This window comes from Gobio gobio (assembly GCF_949357685.1).
Source record: "Gobio gobio genome assembly, chromosome: 20".
Taxonomy (NCBI): Eukaryota; Metazoa; Chordata; class Actinopteri; order Cypriniformes; family Gobionidae; genus Gobio; species Gobio gobio.
The window spans coordinates 49,369,623-49,394,296 of NC_137113.1; the positions used below are offsets into that span (position 1 = coordinate 49,369,623).

The 24,674-nt window shown below is 37.7% G+C and overlaps 1 protein-coding gene across 1 annotated transcript; it reads left to right on the plus strand.

Annotated features, from left to right (window-relative positions):
- Nucleotides 1-279: 279 nt before the first annotated feature.
- On the plus strand, nucleotides 280-24,315 carry glp2r (glucagon-like peptide 2 receptor; the record flags this gene model as incomplete). The annotated part of the gene is made up of 15 exons (XM_079846336.1): nucleotides 280-381; nucleotides 1,269-1,324; nucleotides 1,434-1,577; nucleotides 5,157-5,302; nucleotides 5,375-5,479; nucleotides 6,724-6,845; nucleotides 6,922-7,028; nucleotides 11,422-11,578; nucleotides 13,549-13,708; nucleotides 14,152-14,212; nucleotides 16,313-16,379; nucleotides 20,541-20,629; nucleotides 23,655-23,793; nucleotides 23,865-23,906; nucleotides 23,980-24,315. 15 exons carry the CDS (start codon nucleotides 280-282, stop codon nucleotides 24,313-24,315), a joined length of 1,833 nt encoding a protein of 610 aa, XP_079702462.1.
- Nucleotides 24,316-24,674: the final 359 nt, after the last annotated feature.

Sequence of the window (24,674 nt, forward strand, 5' to 3'; positions counted from 1 at the left end):
GACCGTGTGCTGACGGGGTCAGATGATGAGCTCTGGAGTTGTATATGGACCGTGTGCTGACCGGGTCAGATGATGAGCTCTGGAGTTGTATATGGACCGTGTGCTGACCGGGTCATATGATGAGCTCTGGAGTTGTATATGGACCGTGTGCTGACCGGGTCAGATGATGAGCTCTGGAGTTGTATATGGACCGTGTTCTGACCGGGTCAGATGATGAGCTCTGGAGTTGTATATGGACCGTGTACTGACCGGGTCAGATGATGAGCTCTGGAGTTGTATATGGACCGTGTGCTGACCGGGTCAGATGATGAAGCTCTGGAGTTGTATATGGACCGTGTGCTGACCGGGTCAGATGATGAGCTCTGGAGTTGTATATGGACCGTATGCTGACCGGGTCAGATGATGAGCTCTGGAGTTGTATATGGACCGTGTGCTGACCGGGTCAGATGATGAGCTCTGGAGTTGTATATGGACCGTGTGCTGACCGGGTCAGATGATGAGCTCTGGAGTTGTATATGGACCGTGTGCTGACCGGGTCAGATGATGAACTCTGGAGTTGTATATGGACCGTGTGCTGACCGGGTCAGATGATGAGCTCTGGAGTTGTATATGGACCGTGTGCTGACCGGGTCAGATGATGAGCTCTGGAGTTGTATATGGACTGTGTGCTGACCGGGTCAGATGATGAGCTCTGGAGTTGTATATGGACCGTGTGCTGACCGGGTCAGATGATGAGCTCTGGAGTTGTATATGGACCGTGTGCTGACCGGGTCAGATGATGAGCTCTGGAGTTGTATATGGACCGTGTGCTGACCGGGTCAGATGATGAGCTCTGGAGTTGTATATGGACCGTGTGCTGACCGGGTCAGATGATGAGCTCTGGAGTTGTATATGGACCGTGTTCTGACCGGGTCAGATGATGAGCTCTGATGCTGAAGCTCTGGAGTTGTATATGGACCGTGTGCTGACCGGGTCAGATGATGAGCTCTGATGCTGAAGCTCTGGAGTTGTATATGGACCGTGTGCTGACCGGGTCAGATGATGAGCTCTGATGCTGAAGCTCTGGAGTTGTATATGGACCGTGTGCTGACCGGGTCAGATGATGAGCTCTGATGCTGAAGCTCTGGAGTTGTATATGGACCGTGTGCTGACCGGGTCAGATGATGAGCTCTGGAGTTGTATATGGACCGTGTTCTGACCGGGTCAGATGATGAGCTCTGATGCTGAAGCTCTGGAGTTGTATATGGACCGTGTTCTGACTGGGTCAGATGATGAGCTCTGATGCTGAAGCTCTGGAGTTGTATATGGACCGTGTGCTGACCGGGTCAGATGATGAGCTCTGGAGTTGTATATGGACCGTGTGCTGACCGGGTCAGATGATGAGCTCTGGAGTTGTACATGGACCGGTTCTGAACTGTGTCTTCCTCTCTCAGGCTGAGCCGGCTGGTGATTGGCTGGGAAGGGCCAGAAGAGCAGCGGCTCCGAGTGAGAGAGTGCAGTCGCTCCAGTGCTTCTCTCTCTCCTCCGGAGAACAGGAACATTATGAAGCCGTGGATCTCCTTCGGGCTGGTGGGCCGGTGAGCATCGAGCGATGGCGCTGGTTCTGCGTTCTGCTCTTCCTGCGGTTCTGTACGCGGCTCAGGTGAGGATCTGGGCTTATATCTGCAGCATTTACCAGAGGACAAGTCACCAAAAGTAAATCCTGCACCATTGTGTTGTTGTTAGATGGTTAAAAAAGTATGTAAAATAATAGAATTAGTAATATTATTTAGATAACACTTCACAATAATGCTGTTTTTATACTTTGAAATGTTATGTTACATGTAATTTCTTTGCAATCATTTATGCAGTTGGGCTAAATATGGACAAACCCAGCCATTGGGTTCAATTTGTACATTACATTTTTAACCCGTTTGGGTTTGTTCATATTTGACTCACATTTGGATTAAATATTTTTTCCAGTAATATTTTTTCTAGTAAAAAATGTTCAACAAGTTTTTCTAGTAAAAAAGTAAATTATGCACATATTTGGTGTGTAGTAGTTAAAAAAAGTAACATGTATATTATTTATAATAGTAATTAATACTAAAAAGTAGAAGTTAATTAAAAAATATGCTAATAAAATAATAGCATTTTTGATATAAAATAAAATGTTAATAAAACAAAAACAAAAAAGAAGAATTGTTCAAATTTCTTAAGTTCTAACAATAAACATGCGTCTAAAGCTTTATTTAATTTTAGCTCATGTTAATTAAAATTATTAACATCAAAAGTTTGTCTGTTTTTAATACTATATTTCTGTTTTTATACTTTGAAAAGTTATGCTACATAATAAAATAATAGCATTAGTGATATAAAATAAAATGTCAATAAAACGAAAAAGAAGAATTCATTGATTCTAGCAGAATAATAATAATAATTATTGGTTATACTCTACAATAAGTTCTAACAATAAACAAGGATCGCATGTTAATTTTAACTTATTAACATCAAAAGTTTGTCTGTTTTTAATACTATATTTCTGTTTTTATACTTTGAAATTTTATGTTACATGTCATTTCTTTGCAATCATTTATGCAAGTAAAAATAGTTTTTCGAGTAAAAAAAGTAAATTATGCACATTTTTGGTGTGTAGTAGTTAAAAAAGTACATGAATATTATTTATAATAGTAATTAATACTAAAAAGTAGAAGTTAATTAAAAATATTTTATTTTATAAAATAAAATGTCAATAAAACGAAAAAGAAGAATTCAGTGATTCTATCAGAATAATAATAATAATTGTTGGTTACACTTTACAATAGGTTCTAACAATAAACAATAAGCTCATGTTAATTGTAACTTATTAACATCAAAAGTTTGTCTGTTTTTTAATTTTTATTTAACTTACCTTCACAGAGGTTAATGAATGTATGTGTGTGTGTGTGTGTGTGTGTGTGTGTGTGTGTGTGTGTGTGTGTGTGTGTGTGTATTTGAGTGTGTGTGTGTGTGTGTGTGTGTGTGTGTGTGTGTGTGTGTGTGTGTGTGTGTGTGTGTGTGTGTGTGTGTGTGTGTGTGTGTGTGTGTGTGTGTGTGTGTGTGTATTTGAGTGTGTGTGTGTGTGTGTGTGTGTGTGTGTGTGTGAGTGTGTGTGTGTGTGTGTGTGTGTGTGTGTCTGTATTTGAGTGTGTGTGTGTGTGTGTGTGTGTGTGTGTGTGTGTGTGTGTGTGTGTGTGTGTGTGTGTGTGTGTGTGTGTGTGTGTGTGTGTGTGTGTGTGTGTGTGTCTGTATTTGAGTGTGTGTGTGTGTGTGTGTGCGTGTGTATTTGAGTGTGTGTGTGTGTGTGTGTGTGTATTTGAGTGTGTGTGAGTGTGTGTGTGTGTGTGTGTGTGTGTGTGTGCAGTAACTGAAGACCGTACTGTACAGTGTATGGATCTCAGGCATGTGTTATTGTTTAAGTTCTCGTATATAATCCCACATTCTCTGAACGTTTATCAGACAGACATGAATCTCTGGAGATTATCGGAGCAATGTTTCCAAATGTGCCTCAGACGTGATGACCTGAGCTTGATTTGTGTCGAAGCGTTTATGATGAACCGTATGGAAATATGAGCCACTGATCTGTGTAAAGTTTATACGAAGAGTGTTCAGACTCACTTCAGCTTTAATGTTAAATGCATTCAGCAAACATTGACTGAGCAGAGGAGAAGTGTGCAAAGACGTGAAGAGCATGCTGGACTCTTTCTCAATCGTGTCAAATGTCATCATATATACAGAGTCCAGTTCTGTGCAATCTCTGAGCGGTTATTACAGTCTCTGCTCTTTTAACATCGAGGTGAAAGTTCTGAGCTGAACATCAGAAATGCTGAATCCGTTACAAATCATCTGATAACCCGTTGTTTTGGTCATAGAAACACATTATATACAGCATGTGTTCTTATATAACACTGCACTCTGAAGAATGATGGGCTGTTTTAACACAAGTGCGAGTCAAATATGGACAAACCCAAACGTTGGGTTAAAAATGTAATGTATAAATTTAACCCAATGGTTGGGTTTGTCCATATTTAGCCCAAATGTGAGTCAAATATGGACAAACCCAAACGTTGGGTTAAAAATATAATGTAAAAATGTAACCCAATGGCTGGGGTTGTCCATATTTTACTCACATTTGGGTCAAATTTTTGGGTCAAATTTGAGTCAAATATGGACAAACCCAAACATTGGGTTAAAAATATAATGTAAAAATTTAACCCAATGACTGGGTTTGTCCATATTTAACCCAATTTTGACTCAAATTTGAACAAACCCAAATGTTGGGTTTAAAACATATTTTAAAAAATTAACCCAATGGCTGGGTTTGTCCATGTTTAGCCCAAATGTGAGTCAAATATGGACAAACCCAAATGTTGGGTTAAAAATGTAAGGTAAAAATTAACCCAATGGTTGGGTTTGTCCATATTTAACCCAATTTCGACTCAAATTTGAACAAACCCAAATGTTGGGTTTAAAACATAATAAAAAAAAATAACCCAATGGCTGGGTTTGTCCATATTTAGCCCAAATGTGAGTCAAATATGAACAAACCCAAAGGTTGGTTTAAAAATGTAACGTAAAAATGTAACCCAATGGTTGGGTTTGTCCATATTTAACCCAAATTTGGGTTAAAACAACCCAGCATTTTTTAGAGTGTGGGTTACACTTTATTTCAATGGTCCACTTTAGACATTATAATGACTTTGCAACTACAGGTCAACTAACTAGAGCATTAGTGGACTGTTCCGTTAGAGTTCGGGTTAGTAGAATAAGTTGACATGTAGTTGCAAAGTTTGTTGTGGAGCATCAAAATAAAGTTAATTTATACAGATTTAATTTATTCTCGTCCTTAAGCAGAGACATCTCAGTCAGTGTGTGAGCGGCTTGAACACATCCAGGCGGTTTTCTTACTCTAAACTGATATTCAGGAGTTGGCATTGTGAATGGGGAAGAATGTAAATATTTATCTGTTCACTGAAAATGTTTAATATCACCTCCAGCCTCAGCCTCACACCGCTCTCTGGCATCATTAATTGTGTCCTGAGAAAAACTTCTAAAGATGACTTAAAGTTATTGCTACAAAAACTGCTTTGGAGAAGTTGAACATGAATAAACACTGCCATCTTGTGTCTGAACATCAGCTTCATCACGACAGGAACCTCACACATTCGTGTTTATGGTTTTGTAAAGGTCATGGGCTCCATGTTGGATGATCTGATCTACAAGCGCGGAGAATATCAAGAGAACTGCACACGCTTCCTGAAAGCCACTTTCCCTGCTGGAACTGGTGAGTGGAGCTGCGATAGATGCCATTACTGTAATGTTTGCTGTGGAAGTCATTGTACAAATCCACCCGTAGGAATTTTCTGCAATGGAACATTTGATGTTTTTGCCTGTTGGCCACATTCATCTCCTGGGGTCGTGTCCATTCCCTGTCCTCCTTATCTACCATGGATCAGAGAAGGTCTCTTACTCTACACTCTTTACAATTACAGTTACATATACAGTTAGCAATATATATCTTTTTTTAAATATGCATGTCAAAAGTTGGGTTTGTCCATATTTAGCCCAAATGTGGGTCAAATATGGACAAACCCAAATGTAGGGTCAAAAATGTAATGTAAAAATGTAACCCAATGGTTGGGTTTGTCCATATTTAGCCCAAATGTGAGTCAAATATGGACAAACCCAAATGTAGGGTCAAAAATGTAATGTAAAATTTAACCCAATGGTTGGGTTTGTCCATATTTAACCTAAATGTGAGTCAAATATGGACAAACCCAAATGTTGGGTTAAAAACGTAATGTAAACATTTAACCCAATGGTTGTGTTTGTCCATATTTAGTCCAAATATGAGTCAAATATGAACAAACCAAAATGTTGGGTTAAAAATGTAATGTAAACATTTAACCCAATGGTTGGGTTTGTCCATTTTTAGCCCAAATGTGAGTCAAATATGAAAAAACCAAAAGGTTGGGTTAAAAATGTAATGTAAACATTTAACCCAATGGTTGGGTTTGTCCATTTTTAGCCCAAATGTGAGTCAAATATGGACAAACCCAAATGTTGGGTCAAAAATGTCATGTAAAAATGTAACCCAATGGTTGGGTTTGTCCATATTTAGCCCAAATGTGAGTCAAATATGAAAAAACTAAAAGGTTGGGTTAAAAATGTAATGTAAACATTTAACCCAATGGTTGGGTTTGTCCATTTTTAGCCCAAATGTGAGTCAAATATGAAAAAACCAAAAGGTTGGGTTAAAAATGTAATGTAAACATTTAACCCAATGGTTGGGTTTGTCCATTTTTAGCCCAAATGTGAGTCAAATATGAAAAAACCAAAAGGTTGGGTTAAAAATGTAATGTAAACATTTAACCCAATGGCTGGGTTTGTCCATTTTTAGCCCAAATGTGAGTCAAATATGGACAAACCCAAATGTTGGGTCAAAAATATAATGTAAAAATTTAACCCAATGGTTGGGTTTGTCCATATTTAGCCCAAATGTGAGTCAAATTTGAACAAACCCAAAGGCTGGGTTAAAAATGTAATGTAAAAATGTAACCCAATGGTTGGGTTTGTCCATATTTAGCCAAAATGTGAGTCAGATAGTGTAATTTATTCCTGTAAGCTGAATTTATCATCATTACTCCAGTCTTCGGTGGCACATGATCCTTCAGAAATGTTCAGATGTATGGTGGTCATTTTCAGGTGCTACTGGAAATGTGTACATGGAATGCACGGCGGATGGCACCTGGAGAACCGAGGAGAACTCCAGCAGCGTGTGGAGGAATCAGACCGAGTGTGAAAACCAGCACTTTTTCAAGTCTGAGGTGAATATTACTGCCCTAAATCACAGTGTGGTCTCCGTCATGGCTTCATCTTTACTCTGGCGTCCTGCACACACAGGAGGAAGAGGTATTTCGGCAGTCTGTGTTGAGAGTCTTGTCCATTGTGGGATACTCGCTGTCGTTTTCTTCTCTGTGCTTGGCTGTTCTGATCATGAGTCTTCTGAGGTGAGTGGAGTTCTGCAGGGCTCAGTCTAGGGCCCTTTTTTGTTTCATATAGTAAGAATATAACTTTAAAATTCCCCTATGATGCTGTTTAAAAGCTCCTAATGTTGTTCTGGCGTCGCCTGCAACAGTTCTCATGCATTCAAGCTCAAAAACACTAATTCTCTATTTGGGTCAAATATGGACAAACCAAAAGGTTGGGTTAAAAACTTAATGTAAAAATGTTACCTAATTGTTGGGTTTGTCCATATTTAACCCAAATATGAGTCAAATATGGACAAACCCAAATGTTGGGATAAAAACGCAATGTAAAAATGTAACCCAATGGTTGGGTTTGTCCATATTAAGCCCAAATGTGAGTCAAATATGAACAAACCCAAACGTTGGGTTAAAAACGTGATGTAAAAATGTAACCCAGTGGTTGGGTTTGTCCATATTTAGCCCAAATGTGAGTCAAATATGAACAAACCCAAACGTTGGGTTAAAAACGTAATGTAAAAATGTAACCCAGTGGTTGGGTTTGTCCATATTTAACCCAAATATGAGTCAAATATGGACAAACTCAAATGTTGGGTTAAAAACGTAATGTAAAAATGTAACCCAATGGTTGGGTTTGTCCATATTTAGCCCAAATGTGAGTCAAATATGAACAAACCCAAAGGTTGGGTTAAAAATGTAATGTAAAAATGTAACCCAATGGTTGGGTTTGTCCATATTTAGCCCAAATGTGAGTCAAATATGAACAAACCCAAAGGTTGGGTTAAAAATGTAATGTAAAAATGTAACCCAATGGTTGGGTTTGTCCATATTTAGCCCAAATGTGAGTCAAATATGAACAAACTCAAATGTTGGGTTAAAAACGTAATGTAAAAATGTAACCCAATGGTTGGGTTTGTCCATATTTAGCCCAAATGTGAGTCAAATATGAACAAACCCAAAAGTTGGGTTAAACACGTAATGTAAAAATGTAACCCAGTGGTTGGGTTTGTCCATATTTAGCCCAAATGTGAGTAAAATATGAACAAACTCAAATGTTGGGTTAAAAACGTAATGTAAAAATGTAACCCAATGGTCAGGTTTGTCCATATTTAGCCCAAATGTGAGTCAAATATGAACAAACCCAAAGGTTGGGTTAAAAATATAATGTAAAGATGTAACCCAATGGTTGGGTTTGTCCATATTTAGCCCAAATGTGAGTCAAATATGAACAAACCCAAAGGTTGGGTTAAAAACGTAATGTAAACATTTAACCCAATGGTCGGGTTTGTCCATTTTTAGCCCAAATATGAGTCAAATATGAACAAACCCAAAGGTTGGGTTAAAAACGTAATGTAAACATTTAACCCAATGGTCGGGTTTGTCCATATTTAACCCAATTCTTCCATCATTCTCTCCTAATCTCCACTGCAGCATCAGCTCTTCTCTCTCAGTGTCTGAATCACAGCCATCAAGGATTCAGTCTCTCTAAGCCCCGCCTCTCTGAGAGTTGCTCTGCTGTGATTGGTCAGAAAGCAAGCGCTCATTATCATATTTGAATCTCAGCAGAAAACAGCGTCACATGACCAACACCAACCAAACTCTTCCAGTCTCACAGACGACTACAGTGAGTGAGGGCAGGGCTTAGAGACACTGTTCAGCCAATCACAACCTTTTATGCAAATTTGTTACAAATCTACACTATATTGCCAGAAGTATTGTGCCGCCCCTCCATCACTGAGTTCAGGTGTTCAGTCCCTTCTAGGGTTAGGGTTACTCTAACTCTAACCCTAACCCTAACCCTAAACCTAACCCTAACCCTAACCCTAACCCTAACCCTAACCCTAACTCTAACCCTAACCCTAACCCTAACCCTAACCCTTATGGTGCGTTCACACCGGACGCGATTCGCGCGATTGATTTACATGTTAAGTCAATGCAGAGACGCGAAATGGCATTCTGCGGCGCGATTCGCGCGATTGAGGCGGCGAGAAGGACGCGACTTGAGCGTTTTGAAGATTTTTCAACTTGAGCGTTTCGCGCGATTCACGCGATTCGCGCGAATCGCGCGAAACGCTCAAGTTGAAAAATCTGAACTTTGGCGGATATTTCGCGCCGCGTTAACCAATCAGGAGCTTGCTCTAGTAGTGACAACTAGAGGAGAAAATCTCTATATTAATATCTGGTTCAGACAATATGATTATCACTGTGATAACATTAAATGACATGAAACACAACCCAGTCTCTTTTTGTTAAATGCAAGTTTATGTATGATCAATAATACAAAAGTATAAGTAATGTATAACAAGCTATACATGAAATAAAGCAAACAATGCAGTCAAACATTCAGTCAGTGCTAGTAGGCTTTCACGTGCGCTGAGTGCGCTGTCCGCTGGAGCTCACAGCTCCGACAACGGCAGATAAAATGTTCAAATAGGCACTGTTTATGTAAATAAACCACAGATTTGAGCTTTAAACAACTACATTATCGACTGAAAAAGTCTTAAAACTACGTTTTGTCACACATTAACAGTAGATATGAACAAAAAAAAGACATGTAAACACAGCCCATGTCAGCCATTTCTCAACGAGACGAGCTGCTGGCGGAAGCCCCGCCCATGACGCGAATTCGCATCTGTTGTGCAGTGAATGTCACGCGCGATTCGCGCGAGTAAACTCAAAATGTACACGCGTCCACCTTCGCGCGATTAGCGCGAATTATTCGCGCGAATCGCGTCCGGTGTGAACGCCACATTACCCTAACTCTAACTCTAACCCTAATTTTTAGACAAGGGAGACATAAGCCCGAAAGATTGGAGCCATCTCAGGATTAACAAATAGTGGAGTAGGATAAAAATACTTGATTATACTAAAATCGACCTTCATAAAGAGGAGGGATGGGATTACCGTGGACTTGAAACAAGTAAAATGGCATGGCGGAGGACAACAAATTAGGGTCAGAGACGTGGAAAGAAGGGGAAAACAAGATAACAGGAGAATTGTGATTGAAAAGAAAAAAGGGGGGAGGCATAACCAGCGGCAAGAGTGGAGCAGCCTCATCAAAAACATGCGCCGGCCAGTGCCTTCCGGCGTTCTCCCTAAACCAAACTGGACGGCCCGAAAGGGTGGTCTGGGGGGAGGCGTTGCTTTCTCAAAAAACCTAACCCTAACCCTAACTCTAACTCTAACCCTAACTCTAACTCTAACCCTAACTCTAACTCTAACTCTAACTCTAACCCTAACTCTAACTCTAACTCTAACTCTAACTCTAACTCTAACTCTAACTCTAACTCTAATCCTAACCCTAACTCTAACCCTAACCCTAACCCTAACCCTAACCCTAACTCTAACCCTAACCCTAACCCTAACCCTAACTCTAACTCTAACTCTAACCCTAACCCTAACCCTAACCCTAACTCTAACTCTAACTCTAACCCTAACCCTAACTCTAACCCTAACCCTAACCCTAACCCTAACCCTAACCCTAACCCTAACCCTAACTCTAACTCTAACTCTAACTCTAACCCTAACCCTAACTCTAACTCTAACCCTAACCCTAACTCTAACTCTAACTCTAACTCTAACCCTAACCCTAACCCTAACTCTAACTCTAACCCTAACCCTAACCCTAACCCTAACTCTAACTCTAACTCTAACCCTAACCCTAACTCTAACCCTAACCCTAACCCTAACCCTAACCCTAACCCTAACCCTAACCCTAACTCTAACTCTAACTCTAACTCTAACCCTAACCCTAACTCTAACTCTAACCCTAACCCTAACTCTAACTCTAACTCTAACTCTAACCCTAACCCTAACCCTAACTCTAACTCTAACTCTAACTCTAACTCTAACTCTAACCCTAACCCTAACTCTAACTCTAACTCTAACTCTAACTCTAACTCTAACCCTAACTCTAACCCTAACTCTAACTCTAACTCTAACTCTAACTCTAACTCTAACCCTAACTCTAACCCTAACTCTAACTCTAACTCTAACCCTAACCCTAACTCTAACTCTAACCCTAACCCTAACTCTAACTCTAACTCTAACCCTAATCCTAACCCTAACTCATGGATGAGCGAGTTTGGTGTGGAGGAACTTAATAGAGCATCAAATGAAGGGACTGGAAGGTTTTTTGTCTTTCTTTTGGAAGACAAAAACTAGCTTGCAAAATAGTTTTCTTCTAATGATCTCTCAGCGGTGAAGGATCAGGGCCATCGCTCACACACATTGATCTGTCTCTGTATGATCAGACTGATGTTGGTGTGTTTTTCAGCTCTACAGCGCTTTGGTTTTCATTGATCAGATTGATTGATTTCTGTCCTGACCGGTCATTTGCTGCCCCGGCCCAGAGCTGGCTCCAGAAATCTGACACTATAATTGTATTTGTCCCTGACCGAGCTCCTGTTGTTTTCAGGAAGCTTCACTGCACGAGGAACTACATCCACATGAATCTCTTCATATCGTTCATATTCCGAGCGACAGCGGTAATCACCAAAGAGGTCATATTACAGCTCACCTACACCAACCTGCCCCGAGACGAGAGCGGGTGGAGCAGCTACACCACCTCTGCGGTACAGAACCCTTCATCTACACCGCTTCAGCTCTGAGGAGGGGTATGGGTCAATGACGCTGCCCAATATTCATAATGTTACAAACATATACCCTTTAAACAGACTCCTTATGTGAGTACTCATTATAAATAATTCATCTTTAATTCAGCTAGAAAGTCCTAAAATGCCATTCTGGGTTAAAATCTGAATACAAAAAAAATAAATAAAAAATATTAATAAAAATAATTCAAATCTACTTGGGCATAACTGTGTTGAGGTTTTCAATGATAAAGCGTATTTACATTTTATGACATTTTCAAATTGTGATTTCTCTAACGTCATTCCTGGATTTCAGAAATCAATTACCATTTTGGACCATAATGCATTCTGGCATGTCACACTCTAAAAAATGCTGGATTAAAAATAACCCAAGTTGGGTTGAAAATGGACTAACCCAGCAATTGAGTTGTTTTAACCCAGCGGTTGGGTTAAATGTTTGCTTAAAACAACCCAATCGCTGATTAAAACAACCCAATCACTGGGTTAAAACAACCCAACCGCTGGGTTAAAACAACCCAATTGCTGGGTTAAAACAACCCAATCGCTGATTGAAACAACCCAATCGCTTACCCAATCACTGATTAAAACAACCCAACCGCTGGGTTAAAACAACCCAACCGCTGGGTTAAAACAACCCAATCGCTAATTAAAACAACCCAATTGCTGGGTTAAAACAACCCAATCACTGATTAAAACAACCCAATCGCTAATTAAAACAACCCAACCGCTGGGTTAAAACAACCCAATCGCTAATTAAAACAACCCAATTGCTGGGTTAAAACAACCCAATCACTGATTAAAACAACCCAATCGCTAATTAAAACAACCCAATCGCAGGGTTAAAACAACCCGATCACTGATTAAAACAACCCAATCGCTGGGTTAAAACAACCCGATCACTGATTAAAACAACCCAATCGCAGGGTTAAAACAACCCGATCACTGATTAAAACAACCCAATCGCTGGGTTAAAACAACCCAATCGCTGGGTTAAAACAACCCAATCGCTAATTAAAACAACCCAACTGCAGGGTTAAAACAACTCAATCGCTAATTAAAACAACCCAATCGCTGGGTTAAAACAACCCAATCACTGATTAAAACAACCCAATCACTGATTAAAACAACCCAATCGCTGGGTTAAAACAACCCAATCGCTGGGTTAGTCCATTTTCAACCCAACACTTTTTAGAGTGTACGTTTAAATTACCCAGGTGATAAATAAGTACTATTAAATGTATTAAAAATGTGTTATAGTATATTTATATTATACTAAAAACATACTCAAGAACATTTTTAATTAATTTAATAGTACATATTTTTCCTCTGTCATGTTAATGTTACATCTCGAAATGAATTATTATAAAAAGTGAGTATGTTTTTATGACTCTGTCTAATAATGACACGGGCGATTAATGTAACCCATATGTGTGTGTGTGTGTGTTAGATCACACACTTCTGTTTTGTGTTAAGGATAAAACGAGTCTTATTAACTTTATTAGTAAACATTTTAAATATTTGAAAGCGTTTTTCCTCGATTTGGCTCTGAATGTTGAGTCATCAGCCAAAAACGAGCCCATGAGTCTCTATGAAATCCCACACTGATGATATTAATGGTGATTAAAATGTAGTTTTCCGAGCGCTAATTGTACGTTGAGCTCCAATTATGAATATCAGCGCATTTAATGCCAACAATAGTGGAAATGTAATTAATTTCAAAATGCATTACGGTTACCCAGGAATGACATTTACATGAGGAAAAAGAGCTGAAAACATGGCTCATTAGATTCTGAAATGAGTCCACGACGCTCGAATAAATGTAGAAAGTCCTCTATTTTTATCTTGATCCGTCATTCCCCCATATCATCTGCACGTCTTACTGTGTGTTCTTCACTGATGCACAAAAGATAATAAACATGTCAACCCTCCAGATTTCTTTCCTCTGCAAGGCCTCGAAGGTTTGGCTGGAGTATTTTGTGGGGTGTAATTACTTCTGGCTCCTGGTGGAGGCGATATTCCTGCACACGCTGCTCTTCACCGCCGTATTGACCAGGAAAAGACTCCTGAAGAAATACATGCTCATCGGATGGGGTGCGGCTTACCCTCGCGCAAGAACATTTCTCTAAAAATGAAGCCTTTGTGGACTCCGATCAGGCATAACATTATGACCTAGTATTGTGTTGGTCCCCCGTCGAGGCATGGACTCCTCTAGACCCCTGAACACCAAGATGTTAGCAGCAGATCCTTTAAGTCCTGTAAGTTGAGAGGCGGGGCCTCCACGGATCGGACTTGTTTGTTCTGCACATCCCACAGATGCTCGATTGGATTGAGATCTCAAAATGTTCACTTGCTGCCTAATATATCCCACCCACTAACAGAGGTCATAATGTTATGCCTGATCGGTGTATAATGTATTATAACCGTGGTTACAATTATTCATGAGATCATACAGTGCATTATAATTAATGCATTAGACATACTTTTATAAAGCATCAGATACAAAGTGTTCCTGAATTGTCCGACTTCATTCACAGGAACTCCATTACTGTTCGTGATTCCCTGGACCATCGCCAAAACTCTGTATGAAAATAAAAGGTACGCGGCTTTTTTACTTCAAAATACATGCCTATAAGGAATTATAGCTCCATTTATAATTGTTTATTAATATATTTAGACCTATACTGCATAAGAACAGTTATTACATTTACATTATTTTTATAATTACTAAAAAGTCATGCATTTGCACATGATTTATAAGTATTAATAAGTCAGACGTGGTTCCATGAATGTATTTATAAAGATTATTACAGTTACAATTATTTTTTTGTCAAATAAGTGAATATATTGTTATTAATATCCATGTATAATAATCTATAAATGCATCATTGATGTCTTTAAGTGAAAACATTTCCCAAAGCAATATAGAAAATGTGTTCATTTTACATTCTGAGTTGTTTATTTGTTAATGTAACTAATGAACACTAATCGTTGTAATAAAATATTGAACAAAATGTATCTTTTTTATGTTACATACTAGCAAAACACTGCAACATTATTATTTATTAAAGTATAATTCCAAACTGCTTTAAGCAATTCCATGGATATGTTTTTGAACAAATGAGCATTTATGACCTCTAATGCGAGCATTATCCTTTAATGACATAATTAATAACTGATTGGTACAGCAAACAAGTGTCTCTGGAGCTGTTATATATGATCATTTGTGCATAAATCAGTGTATAATGGATTATGAGCATGCAGAGAAAAAGCAAATGCATGACCGGGTCTTTGGGTCTTTTCTGACCCCAAAGGACGTTTGCTCAAATACATTTTTTGGATGATTTCTGTTTTTATGTGACAAAAAAAGTCACACTCCCACTTAGAAAATGGACAAAATTCATCCTCAAAAACAGAAACAACACAGAACACACATACAGACATGAAGCGGCACACTTCCAACACTGCATAAAACATCCACAATGCAGAATGATCATGCTCACACACACACACACACACACACACACACACACTCACTCACTCACTCACTCACACACACACACACACACACACACACACACACACACACACACACACACACACACACACACACACACACACACACACACACACACACACACACACACACACACACACACTCACTTACACACTCACACACTCACACACTCACACACTCACACACACACACACACACACACACACACACACACACATGTAATTCCCAAAAGAAGAGTTCAAGTAAATAATATAAATAATGCTCTTATAATGAGTATTTATAAATATATATATAATATAGTATACTGTAAGTATAATGGAGCTATAATTCATTATAAACATGGACTTCATAAAAAGGTTTAGCAAAATATTGCATGGAAAACAGAAAATAATTATGTAGCGTAAACATTTTTGTGGCAGTTTTCACTCAAAAATAAATTGCTAATAAATTTCACAAATACTTAGTGTCATTTTGTATCTAAAATTGTGAGATAAAAAGACTGAAATTGTATTTTTCAACTTCAAAAAATAGTTTTATGAAAGCTAAACATAAGGGCTGATATTAACATATAATGCGTTATATTTCTTAACCACAATTAAAATGAATTTGGTACAATAAGGTTTGATTTGTTAATAATTAATGTAGTTAGCAAACCCTGAACAGCGTGTATTCATATTAGTCCATGTTAATTTCAACATTTACTAATATATTTCCGAAAGCATCTGTTACTATTAGTTAATGCACCATGAGCTAACATCAACACAGATACATTATCAAAGATTAATAAATGCTTTAAAAACATATTGCTTATTATCAAACGAATGCATTTAATAGTGTCAACAAACGATCAGACGTGACCCTGGACCACAAATCCAGTCATAAGGGTCCATTTTTTGAAATTGAGATTTATTTAATAATCTTTCCATTGATGTGTGGTTTGTTATGATTGGACAATATTTGAAAATCTGGAATCTGAGGGAGCATAAACATCTAAATATTGAGAAAACCTCCTTTAAAGTTGTCCAAATTTCAATGCATATCACTACTAATAATACATTTATGATATATTTACGGTAGGAATATCTTCTTGGAACATGATCTTAATATCCTGATGAAAAATGTATAATTTTGTGCTCCAGATGTTCCTCATTTAAAGCAGTGTGTGTTTTGTCTTTCTAAAGCTGCTGGTGGAATAACATCAGATGGATCTGGTGGATAATCAGAGGGCCGATCACGTTATCAGTGATTGTGAGTATGAGGCCTGAAGCTCTGCTGTCACGCTTGAGCTGATTTCCTGCAGATCCTCATCGCGCCTCAGGCTGATCACGAGCGGTCAGGAGTGAGCCGTGTTCAATCAGTTTGAGTTTCAACCCTCTGACCTTTGTTTCTCAGAGGCGCTTGATAAACGTGCACCGATGTTCATCACACTGTAAAAAATGTAAGGTTGTACAACAACAAAAAGTGCTAATTTCCCCTATCACTGTAAAACATTATAAGTTGACTTTACTTAGAAAAAGTGACGAAACCGATTGCCTTAAAATTTTCAAGTAAAGCAGCGTATTATTTTTTTTCCGGCAAAACTTAACAAAATTTGTACAGAAAACTTGTTAATGAAGTATACTTAACTCAAAATTATTAGTTATGTTAACTTGTTATTAGTGCTCACATTACTGGAAAATATCAGGAAACCGATTGCCTTAAAATTCTCAAGTAAGCTGAACTTAAAAAAATAAGTGAAGACAAAAAGCAACAACTGAACTCCATTCAACACTTATTTATTACTTATCAATAGTCTACAGGTACTACACTGTAAAAACAATTAAGTAAGCATTACTTAATTGCATTAAGCTGTTCTTACTTAAACCGTTTAAGTTTTGTCAACTTAATTCTATCTGGGATCTGAGGAAGTGTACTCCCAGAGTGCATTGCGGCATTAATAAATTAATTGCTTCGTTTTACTATTTTTAGCTTTATTTTACTATTTGTCTTTTGTCAGTATAACCCGAATAATGACAGCAAGTAAAATAGTAAAGGTCGTATTAATAATAAAAATAAAAATAAATTAATTAAAAAAAAATCCTTGTTACCATTGTTGTGTTTTGCATGCTGAATGTTGAAGTGTGTGTGTGACACACTCAAGCATGGTCAAATATTATACCAAATATATAACAAATATTTTATATATATATTACTTCCCTTCTTTTGAAATCATACAACTATGATTTCTTGTTGCATTGCTGCATTAATAGGAAGTTCCAAGTGTCCAACCAAAGGGAACACTGATCACAATTATGGTGAGAGGAAGTGGAGGAAATGAGTGATAAGTCTATAAAAAATTGCCCCACCTCAAAAACACTTTGCCCGTCCGCCTGCTTGTTTTTTTGCTTTGGCAAATGGTGCTCAAACCAGTCAAGTAATGTTTACTTGAGTTTTCTAAGTAACGAAGGCATAGCATCAACAAGTAAGTAAGTTCAACAAATTATTGGACATTAAGTAAAGTTTACTAAAAAAGTCTTAGTAAGAACAAGAACAGTGCTTTTTCTTGTTGACTCAACTTTTGTAAATAACAGTTATACGAACTTAAAATAAGTCGTCTGTGACACAAAACTTGTTTAGTTGAGTCAGCTATTCTGGAACAAATCTTCTTGAGCAACACTCTAGAAAATAATTCAGTGGCTTGGTAAATATCACAGTAATAATTCACTTTATTAACTTAATAAAATCTCTGAATATCATTCACTTGATGTTTTGAGTTGAACATTGCAAAATAATTGACTAAAAATCCAACAGTTAATTTTGGAAAATTTAGAAAAAGTTTTTTTCACTAAAAGAATTTAGTATTCGAATAACCAATTATTTATTTCAAATAATATATTTGTGAAACTATCAAAATATTTGAGAAGGGATAATTAAATTGATCTGTTTCAAGAACCACAAATATTACTTAATTCAAATCAAGATTATTAATATTTAACACACACTGAAGAAATGTAGTAAGTTTACTGGATTAAAACCCACTCGGTTGATTGAGCACGGGCTGTTTGAATTCTCTTCAGTCTCCAGAGCAGTTCCTTCTTCTCAGCGTCGCAGAATTGGAACATTTCCTCTGTGAAATTCAGGTTTGTGTGTTTTATTTTATCTATAAAATCATTGCTGTGCTTAAAATAATTGTATTCAGTGCAAAACAACACAATGTGAGTCACCTAAACGAGTGTGGCGTCTGTCTTTGAAACGCCTGGTGCCTTGCTCAAAACACACAACTTTATTCCTTTAGATAATGAATATAAATAATTTTGGATAATAAAATATTCTGCACTGTTTGTTTATTGGCAGGAGTCTGAGAACCAGCGCTGATACGGTGGAAATGGTATAACAGACCGGTTGATTACACTTGAATTACTTTTAAATGTTGAATTTTTACTTCTAAAATGTTTCTTTCATGAGTTTAGATGTTGTAAATATGTCGTAAAATATTGTATACATGTCAAAACTGTAATATATGCTGTATTGCTGTACTAATCGACAATAAAGTCCAAAGTCATATATAAGTGTGGTTGTGTGGAGTATTTTACAAAGGTTTAGAGGAAATTAAAGTTATACTATAACAGTTAATATTACTCATAAATAAAAACAATTCATATTACTCATAAATATTGGTTTTTAAATGTCTTTTACCCTATTTTTTTCTACTCAATTTGTTAATGTACCAAATGGAGTTACTCAGATCTACTTTTTTTTTTTACTTACATTTACTGTGTATGTAATTGATTTCACTGCTTTAAAATGTAGTACATTTTTTTATTGTAAAAATGTTTCACCAAAAAATTGAGTAAATGATAGTAATAGTTTTTAGAGTGCAATTGAACAATTTGTGTCTATTGGAAACAGAAGTTCTTAATAATGAACTGGTTTAGATGTTGATTTTTTTTTTGAAAATCGTGTGGACATCATTATGGAGATCAGTGTTTCCTTGAGTTGGGCAGTTTGACTCTTTGTATGAGTTTGTGGTCTTTAGCAAAACACATATTTTTTTTGCATAGAATGAAACCAAGATAAACTCTAATAAATCACTAATCTTATTTCTGACCAAAAGTGAATTTTTATTTATTTATATTTTACCCAAAAAAAATGTTGCAGCAGATCAGACATTCTGAATTTAAAATACATTGGGGGAAAAAAGTATTTTGGCACACACAGACATCAAGAATCAGCATATGAATCTCAACAATGGTGACATGCTTCATGCCGCAATGCATGCTGGGAGCCAACATAATATTAAAATCATGGCTCCCAGCATGCATTGCGGCATGAAGCATGCCACCATTGAGATTCATGCGGATTCTTGATGTCTGTGTGTGTGTTTCTAAAAAAAAATTAAAAATTAAAAATTCAGAAAGACTGATCTGTTGCATAACAGTTTTCTTGGTATATATTATTCACAAATAATCACTTTTGATCAGGAATAAAGTAGTAAACTAATTCCCTTTATAATGCTGTTGGTATATTTTTGGTTATGGCTTTCTCTGCAACAAATTATGTGTTTTGCTACACACTGTTACAAAGACCACAAACTCACATTTACATTTACACATTTGGCAGACACTTTTATCCAAAACTACATTGCATTCAAGGTACACACTTTACATTTTTCAATTCTTGCTTTCCCTGGGAAACGAACCCATGACCTTGGTGTTGTGGCGCCATGCTCCGCTGATTGAGCTACAGGAAAGCCCTTACATAAAATGCCAATGTTCAAACTGCCCAACTCAAGGAAACACTGATCCCCATAATGGTAACCAATTATTTTAATTCACAAAAATCAAAACCTGATCAAAATCAAAAAAGAACTTCTGTTTCCAATGGACACAAATTGTTGAATTGGCTCAACTACAGAAGATTTGTTCCAGAATAGTTGCACCTCTCCAGAAAACAAATAATGTCAAGTTGACTCAACTAAACATGTTTTGTGTTACAGACCACTTATTTTCAGTTAAATGACGGTTATTTGCAAAAGTTGAGTCAACAAGAAAAAGCTAGGGGAAATTAGTACTAAGATTTTTTTTGTTGTACAAGATTTTTACCGTGTGGATTTTTGCTGAACCAACACAACAAAATCAACTTTTTTCAAGTTGTGTTTTTGTACAGTTTTACTGGGTTAAAAATGTATTTCAAAATTTAACCCAACGGTTGGGTTTGTCCATTTTTCTATCCACTAAAAACCAACTATGGACAAACCCAGCCATTGGGTTACACTTTTAAACACACTTTTAACCCAACGTTTGGGTTTGTCCTCATTTGACCCAAAATTGGATTAAAACAACCCAGCGATTTTTAATGTAATAAAATCAGAACTTCATTAAGACTCAATCCTGCTCTTATGATATAATCACGCACTCGCTTGTCTTCCAGGTCATCTTCTGCATTTTTCTCAAAATCATCAGACTTCTGCTGTCCAAGTTAAAGGCCGACCAGGTGAAGTTCACAGACTACCGGTACAGGTTAGCTATTACACGCCTTACACGATTCAACTGATGTCATTTAACCTCTTAAACTCCATGGATCAGGGTCCGGAATGACATCACCAAGTATAAACTTCACATGTTAAATGTCTGAAGGAGCTCTGACCTCATATATGGTCATTTAAAAGCTTCTCTACTTTCTGGAGAAATGCATCACTTTGGCATTTGTTTTACACAAAGTATCTTATTTACACTAAATTACTCAAATTGAAAAGCTTCCCACACACACATACAGTGTCTCTAAATACACCAGTTTGGAGTAATTTTACAGGAAACCCTTTGAGGTTTCAGAAACCACTGCTAAAAGTGATAAACATGTGAGTATCCCATACAAAAAAAGAAGTATATGTCAAGTTCATTTTATGAAGTATACTTAAGTAATGTTTCAGTATATTTTTAGGTATACCTTATGTAGTAAGTATACTATATCAATACTGCTTGGGACTAAATTCATAGATATACATAATAAAGGCATCTTGTCACAGGCCAGCTTTCTGGCGGCCATCTTGTCACAGGCCAGCTTTTTGGTGGCCATCTTGTCACAGGCGAGCTTTCTGGCGGCTTTCTGGCGGCCATCTTGTCACAGGCCAGCTTTCTGGCGGCCATCTTGTCACAGGCCAGCTTTCTGGCGGCCATCTTGTCACAGGCGAGCTTTCTGGCGGCTTTCTGGCGGCCATCTTGTCACAGGCCAGCTTTCTGGTGGCCATCTTGTCACAGGCCAGCTTTCTGTCGGGCTCCTGATGTAAGGCGAGTGATCTGAACACAAATACTCTTATCTCGCTGAAATCTGGACGGATTTACAAATGGTTTGGTTTCTTAAAAAAAACGTTATTAACGTGGCTATAATTATGGATGCTTGAACAAATTATGAATAATTATTCACAAGTATGCAGTGTTATAACTACATCTCTGACGTTTATAACAAACCAAACAGTTTGAAAATCGGTAGAGCAAGTTATGGTTATTTAAAAAGTACACGCACCATTAAAACACAATGAGTGAGCGAGATGACTGAGACAAGATGGCCACCAGGTGAGGACTCGACCTCCATTGGCCAGCAGCGGACGAGACATCTAGCCTTTATTATGTATATCTATGAATAAATTGGCCCACTTTTAGTAATTTACAAAAGTATACGTTTAAGTGCTCTATAAGTGTATCAGTAGTAAACTTTAAGTGCACAATTTCTCATTTGTACTGCATCTGTACTACAAATGAACTTATAAGTACTAGTAGTTTACCATTTTAATACAAGTAGTACATTTTTAGTTTATGAAAGTACACTTTGAAGTGTTAACTAGTTTATCCTGCAAGATTTTAAGTAAATTCCTATGTACACTGCCAGTGGACACAATTCAGATAAACAGAATTAGGATCATAGTTTTTTTTTATATCAATATTCTAATCAATATTTTCAAACAATGTAAGTTTAATAAGACTTTATGTAAAACTAAGTTCTCAATCAAAAGATTAAACACAATTACAAGCCAAATTCATTTTTGATTTTCTGGTTATAAATATATTTTAGATTGTTGGCCGGCCCTGTTGCACTACTTCGGCTGCTAGGTCTGAGTCCTTCAGGGTTTTGTGTTCATTCTCTTCCCCAACTGTAGCCGCCCATGGCCCAGTTAGTTCCCCAGTGAACAGGGACTTTAGTGAGCTTGACCACATGATCAGGTCTGGCCTGAGGTTAGTTGTAATTATCTCTTACAAGCTGAGTTTCCGGTCTAGGTCAACTTGCATTTTCCAGCCCCAGGCAGTGTGGATTCCACTTTTGTAGTGGGCTTCACTGGAAGTTGTCCTGCTCTTATGAAGGCAATGGACTTTGAGCATACGTGTTTTGGAGGAGGGAGGGCATTGGTGATGGTTCTCAGGACCTGATTGAGCCTCCAGGTGTAACGGCGCTGGGAAAGACTCAATTTACAGCCGACAGGATGTGCCTTAATATTGCTGGAGTTTGACCAAGAGGATATGCTATAATAAAGAAACATATCAAATATAAACACACTTTCAATTCTGACTTTATATCTCACAATTCTGACTTTATTAATTCTGACTTTATTAATTCTGACTTTATATCTCACAATTCTGACTATTAATTCTGACTTTATTAATTTTGACTTTATATCTCGCAATTCTGACTATTAATTCTGACTTTATTAATTCTGACTTTATATCTCACAATTCAGACTATTAATTCTGACTTTATATCTCGCAATTCTGACTATTAATTCTGACTTTATTAATTCTGACTTTATATCTCACAATTCAGACGATTAATTCTGACTTTATATCTCACAATTCTGACTATTAATTCTGACTTTATTAATGCTGACTTTATATCTCACAATTCAGACTATTAATTCTGACTTTATTAATTCTGACTTTATATCTCACAACTCTGACTATTAATTCTGACTTTATTAATTCTGACTTTATATATTACAATTCTGACTATTAATTCTGACTTTATATCTCGCAATTCTGACTATTAATTCTGACTTTATATATCACAATTCTGACTATTAATTCTGACTTTATATCTCGCAACTCTGACTATTAATTCTGACTTTATTAATTCTGACTTTATATCTCACAATTCTGACTATTAATTCTGACTTTATATCTCGCAATTCTGACTTTATACTATATTACAGCTCAGACAACATATACTCACATGTTTATCACTTTCAGCAGTGGTTTATGAAACTTCAAAGGGTTTCCTGTAAAATGACCCCAGTATTGTGTGTTTAGAGACACTGTGTGTGTGTGTGTGTGTGTGTGTGTGTGTGTGTGTGTGTGTGTGTGTGTGTGTGTGTGTGTGTGTGTGTGTGTGTGTGTGTGTGTGTGTGTGTGTGTGTGTGTGTGTGTGTGTGTGGGAAGCTTTTACATATGGGTCGGCCAAATGGTCCCAGAGCTACGGAGGTTAAGTTGCAAGGACTTAGACATCCAAGTTGATTGGACTTAAAAATATAATTTTACACATTTCCCTGGGTTTGCACAGTTTAGCCAGAGCGACGCTAGTGTTGATTCCTCTGCTCGGCATCCACGAGATCGTCTTCACCATAATCATCGACGAATCTGTGGAGGGAAGCCACCGCTACGCCCGAAACTTTGTCCACCTGACCCTGAGCTCTTTCCAGGTGAGGATCTGCAGTTTTTCCCCCTCGCCGACTCGGGGAAACCTCTAACCGTGAGCTGTGTTGTTCCGCAGGGTCTGTTAGTTGCAGTGCTGTACTGCTTCGCAAACGGAGAGGTACGTTTGGTGGACGATGTTTGGAAGTGTGAGAGTGTTTTTCAGCATAATGACCCAATGTGGAAACTTCCAGGTCCAGGCTGAGCTGAAGAAGCGATGGCAGCTGCTGGTTTCTTCCAGTCCCTTTGAGGTGCACAACTGCTTCCAGGACATTCACCCCAAACACCTGTGGAAGAGCTCGCAGAAGAGCCCTGGACAAAACCCAGAGCAGGGCCAGACCAACGAGGACGGAGGCCACGCCCCCACACAGACACACCCACTGCAGGTGGCGGACCAATCAGCAGAGGACGTGACCTGTGGGCGGAGCTCGGGCCTGGAGTTCTACATGAGGAAGAGCCTGTCCAGCAGCGATGGGGAAATTACTTTGGGAGAGACGATGGAGGAGATCTTAGAGGAGAGCGAGTTTTGAAATCATGATTTATTATTTTTCTATAAATATGTAATTACACTTTAAAAAACGATGGGTTGTTTCAACCGAAATCGGAGTCAAATCCAATGGGAAAAACCCAGGCATTGGGTTAAATATTTTCGTATGGGTACATACACATCGTATGGGTCAAAATTATCCATTTTTCTTTTATGCCAAAAATCATCAGGATATTAAAATCATGTTCCATGAAGATATTTTGTAAATGTCCTACTGTAAATATACACTCTAAAAAATGGACTAACCCAGCAATTGGGTTGTTTTAAGCAAACATTTAATCCAACCGCTGGTTTAAAACAACCCAATTGCTGGATTAGTCCATTTTCAACCCAACTTGGGTT